Raw genomic sequence first — 17,779 nt, 5'->3', positions numbered from 1 at the left:
GAAGTATAAGTAAAGACCTTTTTTTTTTTTTTTTTTTTTTTTTTTTTTTTGAAAACTGACATTTTAGCGATATGGCATGTAGTATGTGTTGTGTCACAAATTACAGGGTCATTGTTTTGAAAATTACAGACCAGTTTCAACATCTGGTCTTGAGGCCACTTAATTGTGGGCTAGAATGAAGTCTGTTCGTTCAAGGGTATTTGAATGAACTCTAATGATTTCCAGACCCAGAGAAACTTGTGCAGCAGCTGCTTATTAAAGAAGGGGCTAGAAGGAGGGATCTTTATATTTCATGTATGAGACCAAATCTTTTATCATCCGTGGAAAGTTTCCCATCATATGGCTGCCTTCAGTATCTTAAAAGGCCTCAAAGCTGTGAAGAATTGGTGCCAGGGTAAGAAGGTTACAGATGACAAATTATGAGATAATTGACTGTTTTAATGTAAATCTAGTTGGAATCATTACAAAGACAGCCTCGTTTTTAAAGAGGATAATATTTACTACCATATTCATTTGTCCTGGTGTGGGCTAATTATTCTGCTTCAGAAAAATTAATTATTACAGGATCGGTCACCTTTACAAAAAAAAGGTTCTACTTCTGAAAAATTTAACATTAAATTTACTGAAGATGGTGAGCCTGTATATCAGCTGCCATTTATTGAGGGCCTTCTCTTGTACCAAGCACTTACAAATGCTATTGCCAGTTTTACAACAACCCTGAAAGAGATTGTTGCCAATTTTACAGGTGAGAGAACAGATGGATGCCTAGCAAGGTTGGTTAACTTACCCTAGGTCACACATTTAGTAAGTAGTAGAATCAAGATGTGATCCTGGGCCTGCTCTGCCTGTACTCTTCCCACTACTCTACACTGTCTATCATGGCACATTGCCTTTTAGGTGACATGCTTCCACTTTCCAAATACAAAGTGCATATTTATGGTTAGGGAAAAAGTGTGTATGTACACACAAATATATATATATACTAGAGGCCCAGTGCACAAATTTGTGCACGGGTGGGGTCCCTCTGGGTGTCCTGCAGGGATCAGGCTGAAACCCACAGTCCAATGCCATCTGCAGCTCCTACCTGCCGCTCCTGCACATCCAGGCCCCACTGTGCCTGCCGTGGGCTCATGCCCAATCAGTCCCAATCGGGAGAGGCTCACGCTGTCACAGCACTGCTCACCAGCCATGAGCCCTGCATCTGGCGCCCTCCCAAAGGGAGTGGCCTGTGGGATCGAGATGAAACTAGCTCTCCAACATCCCCCAAGAGGTCCTGGATTGCGAGAGGGCACAAGCCAGGCCCACGGACCCCACAGGTGCATGATCGGGCTGGGGAGGGACCGCATGAGGGCTCCAGGGTGTGACCGGCCCCTCTCGCTCAGTCCTGATCAGCCAGACCCCAGCAGCAAGCTAACCTACCAGTCAGAGCGTCTGCTCCCTGGTGGTCAGTGCACGTCATAGCAACTGGTCAACCAGTTGACTGCCTGCCACCTGGTGCTCAGTGCATGTCATAGCAAGTGGTTGAGCAGCCTTAGCATATCATTAACATATGCTTTCAGTGGTTGGTTGGTTGTTCTGCAGTTTGGCCTATTTCCGTATTACCCTTTTATTATATAGGATGTATATTAATATTTTCTTGTTTGGGGCAGGGGCACCCTGGAGAGGGTTAATGGGGGGAAAGGAGGACATATGTAATACTTTCAACAATAAAGATTAAAAAAAATGGTTTAAAAATGTAATGTATGGAAGTAATAACAACTTGGTCAGCAATATCTCTTGCATTAGGCACAGCACTACAGACTCATTACTTTTGCTAAGAAACCACAGACTGATTTGTTCTTTTATATGGCTTATATGTCAACCTTATTCTGTCTCCTATTGCTCCTACTCAGATCACTCAACTCCTTGATGCTTTATTTTTTTTTTGATTAATTAAATCTTTATTGTTCAGATTATTACATTTGTTTCTCTTTTTTCCCCCCATAATTCCCCTCCACCCAGCTCCCACCACCCCCCCTCACTCCCCAACCACTATCCTCATCCATAGGTGCACGATTTTTCTCCAGTCTCTTCCCGCATTCCCCTCACCCCTTCCCCCCCCCCCAAGAATAGTCAGTCCACTCCCTTTCTATGCCCCTGATTCTATTATAATCACCAGATCATTCTGTTCATCAGATTATTCACTTGATTTTCAGATTCACTTGTTGATAGATGTGTATTTGTTGTTCATAATTTGTATCTTTACCTTTTTCTTTTCTTCCTCTTCTTAAAGGATACCTTTCAGCATTTCATATAATACTGGTTTGGTGGTGATGAACTCCTTTAGCTTTTTTTTAGCTGTGAAGCTCTTCATCTGACCTTCAATTCTGAATGATAGCTTTGCTGGATAAAGTAATCTTGATTGTAGGTTTTTGGCATTCATCACTTTGAATATTTCTTTTTTTTTTTATATTTTTTATTGATTAAGATGTTACATATGTGTACCCTCTTACCCCCCCCCCCCCCCCCCGCTCATGCCCTCACCCCCCCGTTGTCCGTGTCCATTGGTTAGGCCTATATGCTTGCATATAAGTCCTTTGGTTGATCTTTCCCCCTTGCCCCCACCCTCCCCTACCTTCCCTCCAAGGCCCGACAGTCCAATCAATGCCTCTCCGTCTCTGGATCAGTCCTTGTTCATCAGTTTATGTTGTTCATTATATTCCACAAATGAGTGAGATCCTGTGGTATTTATCCGCTCTCCAGTTCCATCCATGCTGTGGCAAATGGTAAGAGTTCCTTTTTCTTCTTCCTCTTCTTAAAGAATACCTTTCAGCATTTCATATAATGCTGATTTGGTGGTGATGAACTCCTTTAGCTTTTTCTTATCCGTGAAGCTCTTTATCTGACCTTCTATTCTGAACGATAGCTTTGCTGGATAAAGTAATCTTGGTTGCAGGTTCTTGCTATTCATCTCTTTGAATATTTCTTGCCACTCTCTTCTGGCCTGCATGGTTTCTGTTGAGAAATCAGCTGACATTCGGATGGGTACTCCCTTGTAGGTAACTGACTGTCTTTCTCTTGCTGCTTTTAAGATTCTCTCTTTATCTTTTGCTCTTGGCATTTTAATTATGATGTGCCTTGGTGTGGTCCTCTTTGGATTCCTTTTGTTTGGGGTTCTCTGCGCTTCCTGGACTTGTAAGTCCATTTCTTTCACCAGGTGGGGGAAGTTTTCTGTCATTATTTCTTCAAAAAGGTTTTCAGTATCTTGCCCTCTCTCTCCTTCTGGTACCCCTATAATTCTGATGTTGGTACGCTTGAAGTTGTCCCAGAGGTTCCTTACACTATCTTCATATTTTTTGAATCTCTTTTCTTTTTTCTTTTTCGGTTGGGTATTTTTTGTTTCTTTGTATTTCAAATTTTTGACTTGATTCTTGGGATCCTCTTGTCTGCTGTTGGATCTGTGTAAATTATTCTTTATTTCAGTCAGTGTATGCTTAATTTCTAGTTGGTCCTTTTTCATGTCCTCCATGGTCTCATTATACTCATTGAGGGATTCATTAAATTTATCGGCGGTTTCCATAACATTCTTGAAAAACCTTATAAACGTGGCCTTGAACTCTATATCCAGTCATTTGCTTTCCTCCTTTTCTGCCATTCGTGACCTGTTTCTTTGTCTCCGCATTTTGGCTGCTTCCCTGTGTTGATAGAGTGGCCCTGCGCGCCAGGTGCCCTGTAGGGCCCAGTGGCTCAGCCTCCCCAGTTACCTGGGGTGGACACTCTTGGTGTACTCTTGGTGCCTTGGTTGTTGTAGGATCACTGGGAGGAATTGACCTCCAGGCCAACCGGCTGTGGGAATCAGCCGTGTCTGAAGTGGGAGAATGGTCCCCCTCTGACCACTGGGCACAGTGGCTCCTGGATCTAAGGAGGTGCTAATTCAGCCTCTGCCTGAGTCCACACAGCCGGAGCCACGAAGAGGCTCAGCTGTGAAGCAGTGCAAGCCGCTGCTGGGCTCTGCCTGGCTGGGCTGTAGTTAGGTACATTCACATGCAAAAGCCTCTGCCGCAGCCTGGGTGGGGCGGGGTCTCAGGGAGTCAAAAGGGCGGAGAAAGAAGCTATGGCTGATTCTCCGCCTGGAGTCGCGCGTCTCAGTGTCCCGGTAACGGCTGCAAGCACCTCTGAGGGAAAGCCGCCCTCAAGTTCGCCCGCTGCCGCCTGACAGACCAGCTTCTCCCCGTATGAGTCCTGGGTCCCCAGAGACTCGCCGGAACCGGAGTTCAGAGCAGTCGGGAGCTTGTGATTCAAAAAGACAGCCGCATCCTCAGGTGCCACCCCCTTTCCGCGCGCGAGCCGCCGCCGTACCTCTGCACTTCACCTCTGCAGCTCCTCTGGCTCTCAGCGTGCCCCTCTTTTCTTCTAGTTGTAGAATTTACACTCAGCCAGCCTTCCTGTTGTTCTGGACGATGTTTGCTCCGTCCTTTGCAGTATTTTTCAATTGTTGTGTGAGGCGACTATTTCCCGGTGTTTATGCCGCCATCTTAGTTTCTCCCACTTTGAATATTTCTTGCCACTCCCTCTGGCCTGCAAAGTTTCTGTTGAGAAATCAGCTGACAGTCGTATGGGTACTCCCTTGTAGGTAACTGACTTTCTTTCTCTTGCTGCTTTTAAGATTCTCTCTTTGTCTTTTGCTCTTGGCATTTTAATTATGATGTGTCTTGGTGTGGTCCTCTTTGGATTCCTTTTGTTTGGGGTTCTCTGCGCTTCCTGGACTTATAACTCTATTTCTTTCACCAGGTAGGGGAAGTTTTCTGTCATTATTTCTTCAAATAGGTTTTCAATATATTTGCTCTCTCTCTTCTGGCACCCCTATAATTCAGATGTTGGTATGCTTGAAGTTGTCCCAGAGGCTGCTTACACTATCTTCATATTTTTGGATTCTTTTTTCTTTCTGCTTTTCTGGGTGGGTGTTTTTTGCTTCTTCATATTTCAAATCTTTGACTTGATTCTTGCGATCCTCTAGTCTGCTGTTGGAACTATGTATAATATTGTTTATTTCAGTCAGTGTATGCTTAATTTCTAGTTGGTCCTTTTTCATAACCTCGAGGGTCTCACTAGACTTATTGAGGGTCTTACTAAATTTATCGGCAGTTTCTAGAAAATTCTTGAAAAACCTTATAACCGTGGTTTTGAACTCTATATCCAGTAGTTTGTTTTCCTCCATTTCTGTCATTTGTGACCTGTTTCTTTGTCTCCACATTTTTTATGCTTCCCTGTGTTGATAGAGTGGCTTTGTGTGCTAGGTGTCCTATACGGCCCAGTGGCTCAGCCTTCCCAATTACCAGAAGTAGACACTCTTGGTGCACCCCTTTGTAGGCTTTGTGCACAGTCTTGTTGTAGTTAAGTCTTGATTGTTGTTGGTATCACTGGGAGGAATTGACCTCCAGGCCAATTGGCTGTGAGAATCAGCTGTGTCTGCAGTGGGAGAACTTCTGTGCTGGAGCCACCCCTCTGGGGCAAGACTTGCTTCAATGGGACTTTGGTACTCACTGAGTCTGCCCCCTGAGTGTGTCCTTTATGGTTCCACAGAGCTGCAAACCTGATTGTCCCACTCTGATCTCTGGGTACACTGGCTCCTGGATATCTAGGGAGGTGCTAATCTAGCCTCTGCCTTAGGCTATCCAGCAAAAGCCTCCGTGCAGGGCTTGGGCGGGGCAGGTCCCACGGGCAACAGGGCGGGGCTAGCAGTTATGGCGTGTCTCGGCAATCGCTGCAAGCCCCTCCGAGAGAAAGCTGCCCTCGAGTTCTGACCAATGCCAGACAGTCCCGCTTCTCCCGTATGAGTCTGGGTCCCCAGAGACTCGCCCGGAACTGGAGCTCAGAGCCTGAGACTCCCTCCGGAATGAAAACGACAACCGCGCCCTCAGCCGCCAGCCCGCTCCGTATGCGCCTCTGTACCTTAGTATTTTAGTTCCGCACTGCGCCTTCTCTGAGTCTCGGTATGCTTTTCTCTTTCCTTCTAGTTGTAGAAATTCCACTCAGCCAGCCTTCCTGTGGTTCTTGATGACGTTGGTTCCATCTTTTAGTTGTATTTTTGAAGTGGTTGTTCGAGGCAGCAAACTCTGGTGTTTACCTATGCCGCCATCTTGGTTTCTCTCCTCTTTGATGCTTTAACCATTAATTTAATAATTTGTATATATTTCTAGAAACCAAGGCTCTTCAGCACACAGAGCTCTAGAAGACATTTTTATTCCTTCTAAGTGAGTTTACTGATATTAGGTTGTGGAAAGTATTGACTTCTATGCTGAAAAAAAAATCAAGAAAAAAAGACTTAAAGGATTAGGAGAAAGAAGGAGAGAAGGATGTAAGTGAAAGGACATGAAAAGAAGACTGGGCTAGGGAGGTAAAGAAAGACTAGCCATCACTCTCAGTTTTACCAGTTCATTCTTTCAAGAGTCAGAAAATGGAGGTGCAGCTTTAAGTTTTGGCATTTGAAGTTGTTAACCATGTTGAATCTCTTCTTCTCACCACATACATACATAGTATTAAGTAATTGGGATGTCAGAATGCAAGTAAGTTTACAAGCAGCTTTCTGCGTGCATTTTGTGTGGATATTGTAGAAGTTGCTTCCTGTATGCACCCTGACGGGATCAAGCCCACAACCTGGGTATGTGCCCTGCCTGGGAATCGAACCTGTGACCTTTCATCCTGTATGGGACGAGTCTCCAGCCAGCTGAGCCACTGGCTTGGGCTGTTCATTTGTATACCGCTTTATTAGATGAATATACTCTTTATGTCGTTGAAGAACCTTTATCTACTTTCTACTCTGTAGTCATTGTGAGCCAAATATTTAAAATACGTTTTTAGAATCCTGTGTGCCCAAGATTTTCTAAGTAATATAAGAATTTTGGTTTGCTGGGGCCGGTTTGGCTCAGTGGATAGAGCGTCGGCCTGCGGACTGAGGGGTCCCAGGTTCGATTCCGGTCAAGGGCATGTACCTGGGTTGCGGACACATCCCCAGTGGGGGATGTGCGGGAGGCAGCTGATCGACGTTTCTCTCTCATCGATGTTTCTGGCTCTCTATCTCTCTCCCTTCCTCTCTATAAAAAATCAATAAAATATATTAAAAAAAAAAAGAATTTTGGTTTGAGATCTGAAATAGACAAAGATGCTTTTAATTCTAAGAGGAGGAAAAGAAAACTGATTAAAATGTAAATGAGTTACAGCTCCCAATTTTTTGAAGAAAAACAGCATTGTTTTATAAAATTTCTACCTTATGACAATTATGAAAGCACAGAACAAAACTGGTTCCTTAATATGATATGTAATTTTATATTTTGTGTTCTTGTATTTGTTGTAGTACTAATTTGGGAATGGCATTATTTCCCTCTCAGTTCAAACATTTTGCATCTATTCTCTGTAAGATGCTAACGTGGGGGCTTCTGTTTTGCATTCAGGTCACATCTCTTAGAGTTTAGAATCGTATGAACAGTCCAGTTAATAAAAGTTGTTTTTATTCCAATTTCAGTGATGAAGAACGATACAGATATAGGGAGTATGCAGAAAGAGGCTACGAGCGTCATAGAGCAAGTCGAGAGAAAGAAGAACGACATAGAGAAAGACGACACAGAGAGAAAGAGGAAACCAGACACAAGTCATCTCGAAGGTCTGTTCTTTAATAAAATAGTGAATCACTTTGAAGTTGAGAAATTGATTTGACTTCAGAAAGTAAGAGCAAATATTTCCCAGTAACCAGTAGAGCATATGTATTCCTAATTGGAAGATTAATAATCTGTTGAAATAGTTGGTTCCTTTTATGCTTCAACAAAGATTTTTAAATCTGACAAGACTGTATTTAATACACGTAAACCCAAATTATCATGGAATATGAGAGAATTCAGCTTATTACATTATCTTGTTAGGAGGGGGGAATTTGGCATATGAACCAGTCTTTAATAGTAAATATTATTAAAGCAGTTTAATCAAAGAAAATTCAGGGCCTTGTAGTCTCAAAAACAACAATAGCACGCACACATAGATGTTAAATTTCAATGCCTATTATTTACCTAAAACCAACCCTAGAAAGTATTTCTGATTTAGTCCTTCAGTTTCTCATTTATAATTTGGTTTTCAGAATAAAGTATATGGGCCCTAGAAATCTGGGATGATATTGGTGAAGATGAGCCTGTAATCCTATATAATAAAAGGCTAATATGCAAATTGACCGAACGCCAAAATGACCAGTCACTATGATGCGCACTGATCACCAGGGGGGCAGATGCTCAGCTCAGGGGCTTCCACCTGGTGGTCAGTTTGCTCCCACAGGGGAAGCGCTGCTCAGCCAGAAGCCCTGAGCTGGGCTCACAGCTTGTGAGCACAGAGGTGGTGGCGGGAACCTCTCCCGCCTTCGTGGCAACATTAAGGATGTCTGACTGACAGCTTAGGCCTGCTCCCCTGAGGGCTCCCGGATTGCAAGAGGGTGTAGGCCAGACTGAGGCGCCCGCGCCCCCCCCCCCCCCCAGCACAAAATTTGTGCACTGGGCCTCTAGTGTAAATATAATCTCAGCATAAAAGTCGCCAAAAAAACCCACCCAAAACTGGCTAATGGATTAAATCTTTTAACACCCAGAATTTAGGCAAAGTGGATTGATTTTTGTCATCACTTGTATACTTAAACATTTTTAAGAACACACCTTTTTTTTTTTTTTTTTTAGTAATAGTAGACGTCGCCATGAAAGTGAAGAAGGAGACAGTCACAGGAGACACAAACACAAAAAATCAAAAAGAAGCAAAGAAGGAAAAGAAGCTGGCAGTGAGCCTGCCCCTGAACAGGAGAGCACCGAGGCTGCACCTGCAGAATAGGCCTGGTATAACCTTTTGTGTATATTAGTCCCAGAAATAGATACCACAAATCTTGTTTATTTTTCTGGATAATGTTTAAGAAATTTACCTTTAATCTTCTGTTAGTATAAAAGCTTTTTTCCCAAAATAAAAGCGAATTTTTCATGTTAAGTTAAAAATCTTTGTTTTGTAATATTTAAAAAATAAGATTGCAATGATTTTATATCCAAGAAAGTATGTAAATGAGTCACTCATCAGGGAATTTAAAGAACTGTGTTTAGCTGTGTACATACCGGTATCTGATAAAGGTCAGGGTTCCACCTTGGCTAACATTTCCTTGAGTTAATCAAATATTAGTCTCTCAAGATGTTTCTCTGCAAAAGGCATCAAAGGGCACCCCTGAATCTTGACAGTAGTCTTTTATCAATACTGCTGTGGCACTGTTGCTTAGCATATTAAAGAACTCATACAGTTTTGATACAACTTTTTGATAGCAGATTTTCAGTGTTCTAAATTGGGTTCATGGTGAAATTGAATGGGGAACTTTTATATGTAAAAGAATGAATCTAATGGTATTTGGGAGGTTTCTGAAGTAACATAATTGTAGTTTCTAGCAGGCACTGGACACTCATCACAATTTTGAATTCCCTCATGGCCATCTATCTGAGGCTGGTTTGGCTTTTCTTGATTTTCCCAAGGCTCATTGGTTGAACAGCATGCAGATTTTTTTAGATTGTGAATAAAAAAATAAGTGACAAGAGCTTTAGTTATTTCCTATTAAATCTAAGAAAAAAACAAGTTTATAATTCTGAGTAAATAGTCATAATAGAAATGAATTTAGTATCACAAACTTAAAGACAACTATAATATTTTAAAAAATATTTATTTCTTATTTGATGAAAGGAACATTTTTCAGTAATGCACTTTTAAAATCATTTGGCTGTAAGTTATTTTTAAAATACTCAAATTTTTAATTTTATGGTTCGAAGTCATTCGAGGGCATACAAACCATTTCAACTGTTTAAGAGCTTTTTATTAAATAGAAAAATATAAACGTAAACGTAGAGTGATGCAAAATCCTCCACACTGAATAAAAACTATTAGTAATGTTTGTTTTGAGAATTATATTTTCTGAGGTGTAATTGGCTTTCATTAGATCATAATTTTGCTGATACTGAAGTTCACATTTTTATAATGTATCCATTAAATACAAAAATTGACAAGATAAATATAATGTTTCAACTTTGCAATTTTCTGTGACCCATCAATTCTATAAAAAAGTGCCAGGCCAAGAAACAATAGTGAGAGTGATTTTCCCTTTAAGTTCTTTTAGCATCCTTGCCAAGCAAGCATGTATCATTCCTGAAGTACTTCTACCATTGACAGCAAGAAGAATGTCACCACATCTAAAAAAATAAAACAAGGTATATGATTAATATTTTGATCCATAGCTGAAGTTAATTCAAGTTTAATTGGAGGTCCTAATTTTTGCTATATCTGTCAATTTTAATTATATTACTTCTCCCTTCCGCAAACTCTAAAATGAGCTTGCGTTAGAAGGGATTCATAAGCAAGTTGCTATATGGGACCAAGTAACTAATCATTTTGGATTTCTTAGAAATTGCATGCTACATAAATGTGTTTAATTTCTCACCAATATGAAAGGTATAATAAATAAATGCCTTTTTTTCAAGAAGGGCCATGCTTTTTTATGCATAAAAATGCATAAAACAAAATATTTGAATATAAATTTTTTGTTAAAATAGTTGTTATTGTTACCTAATTCTTCCATCATTATATGCTGGTGTTCCTTCAACAATGGATTTGATAAAAAAAGGTTTATTCCCATTGTATTCTTCATAACCTCCTACAATGCAGAAGCCCAGACTTCCAGCTGTGCTTCTTCGTAATACAACATCTTTGCAGTTGTACAGGTACCTGCAATAGAATGTAATTAATACATAAGCAGTTAAGTTGAACTCAGTTAATAATTACTGTGATTTATCTTCCATTTTCTTTTTTGACTTTATTTTTTAGAATCAATAGCACTATTCATTCTAAAATTGACCGTTGTGCTGTTTGCTTGCTTTTTCTTATTGAACTTCTGTTTTCCATCGTTAAACACACTTTAAAAAATGACCCCATCTATTTATGTTTTGTTTATATGTCTACTGGGAAAGATAATTGATTTAATGCCTTAATTAAAAAGTTGGATATGCATAAATCCTTATTGGTGAACCAAATTCAAGCATACTTGTAGATTAAAAAAAAAAAAGTTTTTTTTTAATTGATCTCAGAGAGAGAGGGAGAAACATCAGTCAGTTTCCAACTGCACGCTTCCTCACTGGGGATTGAACCCACAACCTGGGTATGTACCTGACTGGGAATCCAACCCCACCACCTTCTGGTGTACAGGACAATGCTCCAACCAACTGAGCCACAAGGCAAAATTCTTTGAATAAATGATTATTCTCAATTAAAAAAATTCAAACTTACCCTAATTAATGGATTTGTTGAAATTTGGACTTTTGAAAAATACTAGTTTATATGTATGTAGTTCTACATGTTTAATAAAGATTAGAGACATTTTAAGAAGGCATAAAATGAATGGAAATTGTATATTTAAAGATTATAAGAATGATTCATAATGGAGGATAGAAAACTGGCAGTAAATGGAATAGCAAGTAATAAAAGGAATGGGAAAAGGGAAGGACAGACCAGAGGTCTTCTATTAATGAGTAGAATTTTTCAGCTAAATTAGAAATATAGATTGAAGAAATGATTTCTTTTACTATTCTGTGGTAGTTGGATGATTGTTAACATAAGTGCAGGCTAAAGTGCAAACTGTATTACAGTTAGGATGGAAGGTCTATGTCAGGAGCTGGATTTGACTCTAAAAATCCCTGAGTCCAGAAACTGGTTTGAAAGAAAATAAACATTTTCATGTTGACCAAAAAGAAAAAAAAACAAGATATTGGTTTGTTTATAAGCTGTACCTTAAAATATTAACTGCTTTTTGAAAAATCAATAAAAAGTCTCGTGAAATGTTTTAAGTGATGACATTGGTCAGTAACATTTGTTAAACTCTAATTTTCATTTTGAATATGAGCTTTTTTCCTATTTTGAACTCATTCAAGGCTTAATTGAAGAGTTTGCAAAGTATAAAGAATAGCAAGGAGTTTGGTAATTTTTCTAAATAAGAAAATTATGGTTACCTCAAGTAACAGACTGTTAAAAGGAGTTGATAAATATGGTGAAGTCGGTTGCTACTATTTTTTGTTCTTTCACTAGCTGTTCTTCAAGGACTCCACTTTTCAGTGGACCTCAATATTTCACTGAACCCCTGTATTACTGAAGTGTGGTTCTCAAATTATGTGCCTTTCAGGGTCTAGAGGTAAAACATATTTTTGTCATAATAGTATGATCTTTGCCTTTTCACTCATTTTCTTATGAGCATACAGTGGGATTTTTTCCAGAGAACACATGACAGGTGATCTGGCAGCAGATAGAATGCAGAATTAGATATGAGTCCACTTATCTTCTATTAAGCCAAATGTTAGAGGTTTGCAAAAAAATACACAATGCCAGTCTTCTCAATAACTTTTTAAAATATATGTTAACATAATGGGGTGTATTATTTTAAATAAGTAAAAAATTATTTATATTCATAAGGTAAATATCATTAGATATAACTTATATAAACAAAAGTTCTTTGGGATCATCAATACTTTATAAATCTGTATGGGGTCTTAAGACAAAAACTTTGGGAATTACTGCTCTACATGTGTTTATCAAACTTGGAAGTCCCACTGGTATCTCAGACTCAAAATGTTCGAAACAATATTTCCTCATTCTTCCTTACTGTGATAAAATAACTGCATTGATGTCCCCAAGTGGCTACCCTACCCTCGTGTGCCCAGTTATATAACTGTGGTGTCTTCCTATTCTGATTCTGGACTCAGCCATAAAAGCAACAGTGGGATTTTTGCCACCACCAGTCAAATCTTAGATACATAAGTATGGCCAGCCAAGATCAATCAAGCCTAGCCTGAATCAGCTGAGCCCCCACAGACTTGTGAATTAAATATTAAATAAATATGGTTACTTGTTAACTGAGGTTTTGCAGCATGATTGTGAAAATACATAATTGATATGCCTACTCCTATTTTAGTTGTAGCCCTTCTGCTTTTAAAAAGTTACTAAAGAAGCAATTAGGAAACTTAAAAGTATAAATGCAAATTCCATCTTAAAACTCAGAAAGAGAACTTCCAAAGGCAGTGAGAGTCAAAGAAGGATGTTAGAAGAGGGAGTGCCCATAGCTGGAGAGTGCAGTCCGAGCTGGTAGAGCCCTAGTGGGGGGGTGGGGGGCATAGTGAGTGGTCCACTGATAGGCAAAACATGCATCCACTGGGAACACCGAAGTAGGCAGGCTGACTGTTAGCAGGCGTTCCCTGGGCCCATTGTGGCAGAGAAGAAAGGCATAAGTGAGGTAATAACCCAGACAGACAACCCATGTGGACAGGAAGTAGCCTGCCAGTGTGGTAGGGTAAAGAATCAGTGGAGACACACTACAAAAGTGGGAAGGTAACAGTAATAACAGTAACAGACAAAACCCACTCACCAGAAAAATGCTGTAGAAAAATGAAGTTTTAACAGCCATATTAATGTGAATTTAAACTATTGAAATAATCCTATCTAATAAAAGAGAAACATGGTAATTAGCGTACAACCGCTACCCTTCCCATTGGCTAATCAGGGCGATATGCAAATTAACTGCCAGCCAGGATGGTGGCCAGCAGCCAGGCAGCTGACGAGAACAGGGAGGCTTGCTTGCTTCAGTGACGGAGGAAGCCAAGCTTCCCCACCTGCCTTGCCAGCCTCTCAGCTGCACTCTAAGCAACACCGTAACAAATATAGAAGCTAAACAAAACCCCGGGCTTCAGCCAGCAGGATCACAACATTGTTTCAAATACAGAAGGTAAACAAAGGCCAGAAACCTGCTTTCAGCAGTGGAGGTCTCATAGCTGGAGCCGAGCCTCAGAGCTAAAGCTGGCCCAGAATTAAAAAAAAAAAAAGGAAAAAAGGACAGATTGGGAGCTTTAGTCACCCCCCAGCCTGAAAACAGTCCTCAGCCCCTCACCCAGGCTGGCCAGGCACCCCATTGGGGACCCCCACCCTAAAGGGTGTGTGACCAGCTGCAAACAGCCATCATCCCCTCATCCAGGCTGGCCAGGCACCCAAGTGGGACCCCCACCCTGAAGGGGGTGTGACCAGATGCAAACAGCCATCATCCCCTCACCCAGGCTGGCCAGGCACCCAAGCAGGATCCCCACCCTGATCCAGGACACCCTTCAGGGCAAACCAGCCGGCCCCCACCCATGCACCAGGCTTCTATCCTGTATAGTAAAAGGGTAATATGCCTCCCAGCACCGGGATCAGCGTGACAGGGGGCAGCGACCAAACCCCCTGATTGCCCTGTGGCTCTGTGTGTGACAGGGTGCGGCGCCCCAACCCCCTGATCGGCCCTGCTCTGTGTGTGACGGGGGGAGCTCCCCAACCCTCTGATTGCCCTGCGGCTCTATGTGTGACAGGGGGTGGGGCCACAACCTCCCTATCCGCCCTGCTCTGTTCATGAGGGGGCGGGGGGGGGGGGAGAGCTCCCCAACCCCCTGATCGCCCTGCAGCTCTGAGTGTGACAGTGGCGGCACCCCAACCTCCTGATCCGCCCTGCTCTGTGTGTGACAGGGGGCAGTGCCCCAACTCCCCTATCGGCCCTGCTCTGTGAGTGACAAGGGGGAGCTCCTCAACCCCCTGATCAGCCCTGTTCTGTGTGTGACGGGGTGGCGCCACAACCTCCCTATTGACCCTGCCTTGAGTGTGACGGGGCGGTGCCCCAACCCCCCAATCGGCCCTACCCTGAGCATGACTAGGGGTGGCATTGCAACCTCCCGATCTGCCCTGCTCTGTGCATGACAGGAGGCGGTGCCCCAACTCCCCAATCGGCCCTGCTCTGAGTCCGACCAGGGGCTGCACCTAGGGTTTGGGCCTGCCCTCTGCCACCCGGGAGCAGGCCTAAGACAGCAGGTCGTTATCTCCCGAGTGGTCCCAGACTGCAAGAGGGCACAGGCTGGGCTGAGGGACCCCCTCTCCCCCCCGAGTGCACAATTTGTTGTGCACCGGGCCTCTAGTTATAAATAAGAGATCAAGGCAGATATGAGAGAATAAACTGACAGAAGAAGTGAAACAATATAAAAACAAAGATATACTATTGAAAAACACAAGGGATATGAAGGACAGATTAAAATAAGCAAAGAAAACAATGGAAATAAACAGTTGAAAGGAATTCAAGAGAAAATGAAACACGAGACTTCAAATACATATCTGGATTCCCTGAGAAGAAGAATCCAAATAACAGAAGTTATTTCGAACATTAGATGAAAAGACCAAGCCACACACAGGTGGGAAGAAATGAGATCACAATTCTCTACCCGACAGTTCCATGCTACTTAACAGTGATGCGGTGCCTCCGAAGTCAGAGTGTGATCGATAATACTAGTATATCCAGGCAAACTGCCATCTGGTTGTACAAACGCACCTTAATGGAACCAGTTCCTATAGTAGGTGCTGTAACTGTACAGTCTGAATTTTTATTGTAGTATTTTTGATATCTACTGATATGATACCTAGGGTATATTAGATTTTTAAAAAAGCAGTACATAATAGTGTGTATGATAATACTATGTGTGTGTACAGATATATCTGCTTTTGCAAATAACCATGCCCATTCATTTACATTTTGTCCATGGCTACTTTCATGCTAATACAGGACTGAATAGTTGCAACGGAGACAGTATGACCCACAAAGCCTAAACTCTGACCCTTTTCAGAAAAAGTTTGCCATCCCCTGACACACATACTCCCTGGACAAATACACAAGGAATTGGTGACAGAGATTATGATCTGAGAGGACTGGGATGGGAGACTCAACCTTTCACACTATACCCATTGGTGCCCTCTGAATTTTGTACTGTGCTTATTAAATTACTACGAGGTGAGAAGGAGATGGAGGAAGATAAGCATTGCCAGGGTGGCTGAAAACCAGTGGTGTCTACTGGCACTATTTTCACAGTGCCCTTCTCTTAAAGGAAATGAGCAAAACCCCAGGTGCCCGCCCACGGCCAAGTGAAAGGGGAGAAGAAAGCCATTCACTTGGTTGTATTTGGAGTAAAACGTTTCTCACATCTGTCCCATCTTACATGAACCTTGATTACTTAACAGAATAGCTTTAAGCACAAAAAGTGATCTATAAAAAAAAGTGATCTATATGAGAATGCAGTTTCAAAAAGATTTTTTTTTAAATAATAGAAGTAATAACCTCTTTGACCTAGGCTCAGTTCTAAATGTTTAAAGTTTTTAAACTGCCTCAATGCTCAGTTTTCAGCTGTTTAAAAATGTACTCATTTAAATTTATCAATTACTGAAGGCTCAGAAATGAATCTAGGACAGTTTGTATTTGAGTCAGGGATGTTTTATAAACCTCATTTTAAAATTAAAAAAAAAAAAAAAAGACCTATCTCCACCCTCAAGAAAAATGTACTAAAACCAAACATCCTGCTCTCATTCATTCAATTCTAGCCAGCATATCACCTTCAGTGACTCCAATATTTAACATTTAAATCATGCATTTGGAATTCGTAAGAATCTTCTGAAGGCCCCGAGTTAATGTTTGTGATGCAGATGAACAAAACCCAATTTATCTGCCCTCTGAATATTTAATTTGTTTACAGTCACTTAGCAAGGTTACCCCCAAATCCTTTCCTGAAGTGTCTATGAGACAAACAGCTATACTGTAAGATTCTTGTTTGTTAAAGTGACAAGCCAGCTGCTTCCTGAAGTTATGTGCAAGAACTCACAAGAGTAGGTACTAGGGAGAGAAGATGATAGATGCGTTCTCAACACACGCATAAGCATAGGTGAAGGCCAAGTGTTCTGTGTTGCTTTAGGTTTAGCCAGGGGGCACCTGAGCTAGAGGTAAAACCATGGATGGGAGTCACCCTCCATGCAAGATCCTAGTGCTGTACTGCTAGCAATTCGGGAAAAGTGAACCTGCCCCTACTTGAGTGAACACCCTGGATTTCAGCATCCTCTCCCTATCAGCTGAGCTCCGTGTTGCAAAAAAACGGAAACGACTCTTCATGGCAGACCTGTGAGCGCCTCATAATGAATGCCTAATAATGTTTCCACATCCAGGCTTTTGTCCCTGCCCTATGGTTTCTGCCTGCATTTCCAGTTACAATTATTTCAAATAGCCCCATAACCAAGCCAGGGGTTCATTAAGATGCTAGTGCCGTGAGCCCAAGAAAGTGAAAGAATGGTGTATATATATATATAATTTTACCATTCTTATATATATAGTTGTTCCCTCCCATACCTCCCCAAGGATGTCACATGGGACTCACCGTGGTAATTCCAGCCACATGACCCAGGAGGGGGACCAGTCACCGGGTGGGGCCATGTTGTGGTTGGAGTCCAGAGCTGCTGGGCTGTTGCCTTCTTCCTGGGACTCACATTGTTTGACTTCCAAAGCTTTAAGAACCATTGAGGAGGATGTGCTTTTCAATAATGCCACGGCCTTGTTCCGGCTGACCTCTGTTAGTTCAACCCCATTCACATTCAACAAAATGTCACCTAGCGATCAGAGAAGCAGAAGCCATCCTTAGTGCAATAGGACCTTCTGCTTATAGTACAAAGGGGCAGGGACTGACTGACAGATGCGGTGAATAGTGAGGGTGGGGTGCATGTCATCCTCTTGCATTGACATGAGGCTGGATTCTCATATAGCAAATGGTGAATTGTGTGCATTCTCCAAGGTGTTGGTAAGTCGTGTTTAGAGGTTTCTAAAGCATACCCATTGGTGTTTGGCTCTTGTCATTAAAAAAAACAAAAAAAGGGAGGAAGGAGGAAT

The 17,779-nt window shown here is 41.7% G+C and overlaps 2 protein-coding genes across 12 annotated transcripts in view; one reads left to right on the top strand and one right to left on the bottom strand.

Annotated features, from left to right (window-relative positions):
- The window catches only part of FIP1L1 (factor interacting with PAPOLA and CPSF1), a 96,085-nt gene extending 86,492 nt beyond the window's left edge, over positions 1–9,593 (top strand). For 6 of the 11 annotated variants that reach the window (XM_081088660.1, XM_081088659.1, XM_081088654.1 and 3 more), the window contains 2 exons: positions 7,502–7,639; positions 8,688–9,593. In XM_081088660.1, coding sequence (XP_080944786.1) covers positions 7,502–7,639; positions 8,688–8,835 — 286 coding nt within the window. In that variant the 3' untranslated portion in view covers positions 8,836–9,593. The remainder of the gene's footprint in view (positions 1–7,501; positions 7,640–8,687) is intronic. The other 5 variants (XM_081088658.1, XM_081088652.1, XM_081088651.1 and 2 more) reach the window with 1 other exon arrangement.
- Positions 9,594–9,680: 87 nt separating this feature from the next.
- LNX1 (ligand of numb-protein X 1) overlaps positions 9,681–17,779 on the bottom strand; it is an 87,845-nt gene continuing 79,746 nt past the window's right edge. Inside the window, exons 8-10 of the mRNA XM_081088639.1 lie at positions 17,274–17,502; positions 10,594–10,752; positions 9,681–10,220 (exon numbers count right to left, since the gene is read on the bottom strand). Coding sequence (XP_080944765.1) covers positions 10,085–10,220; positions 10,594–10,752; positions 17,274–17,502 — 524 coding nt within the window. The 3' untranslated portion in view covers positions 9,681–10,084. The remainder of the gene's footprint in view (positions 10,221–10,593; positions 10,753–17,273; positions 17,503–17,779) is intronic.

This window comes from Myotis nattereri (genome assembly GCF_964212035.1).
Source record: "Myotis nattereri genome assembly, chromosome: 1".
NCBI classification, from domain to species: Eukaryota; Metazoa; Chordata; class Mammalia; order Chiroptera; family Vespertilionidae; genus Myotis; species Myotis nattereri.
The sequence above is the reverse complement of the archived record's forward strand: the minus strand, read 5'-3'. Positions and strand labels throughout refer to the sequence as shown.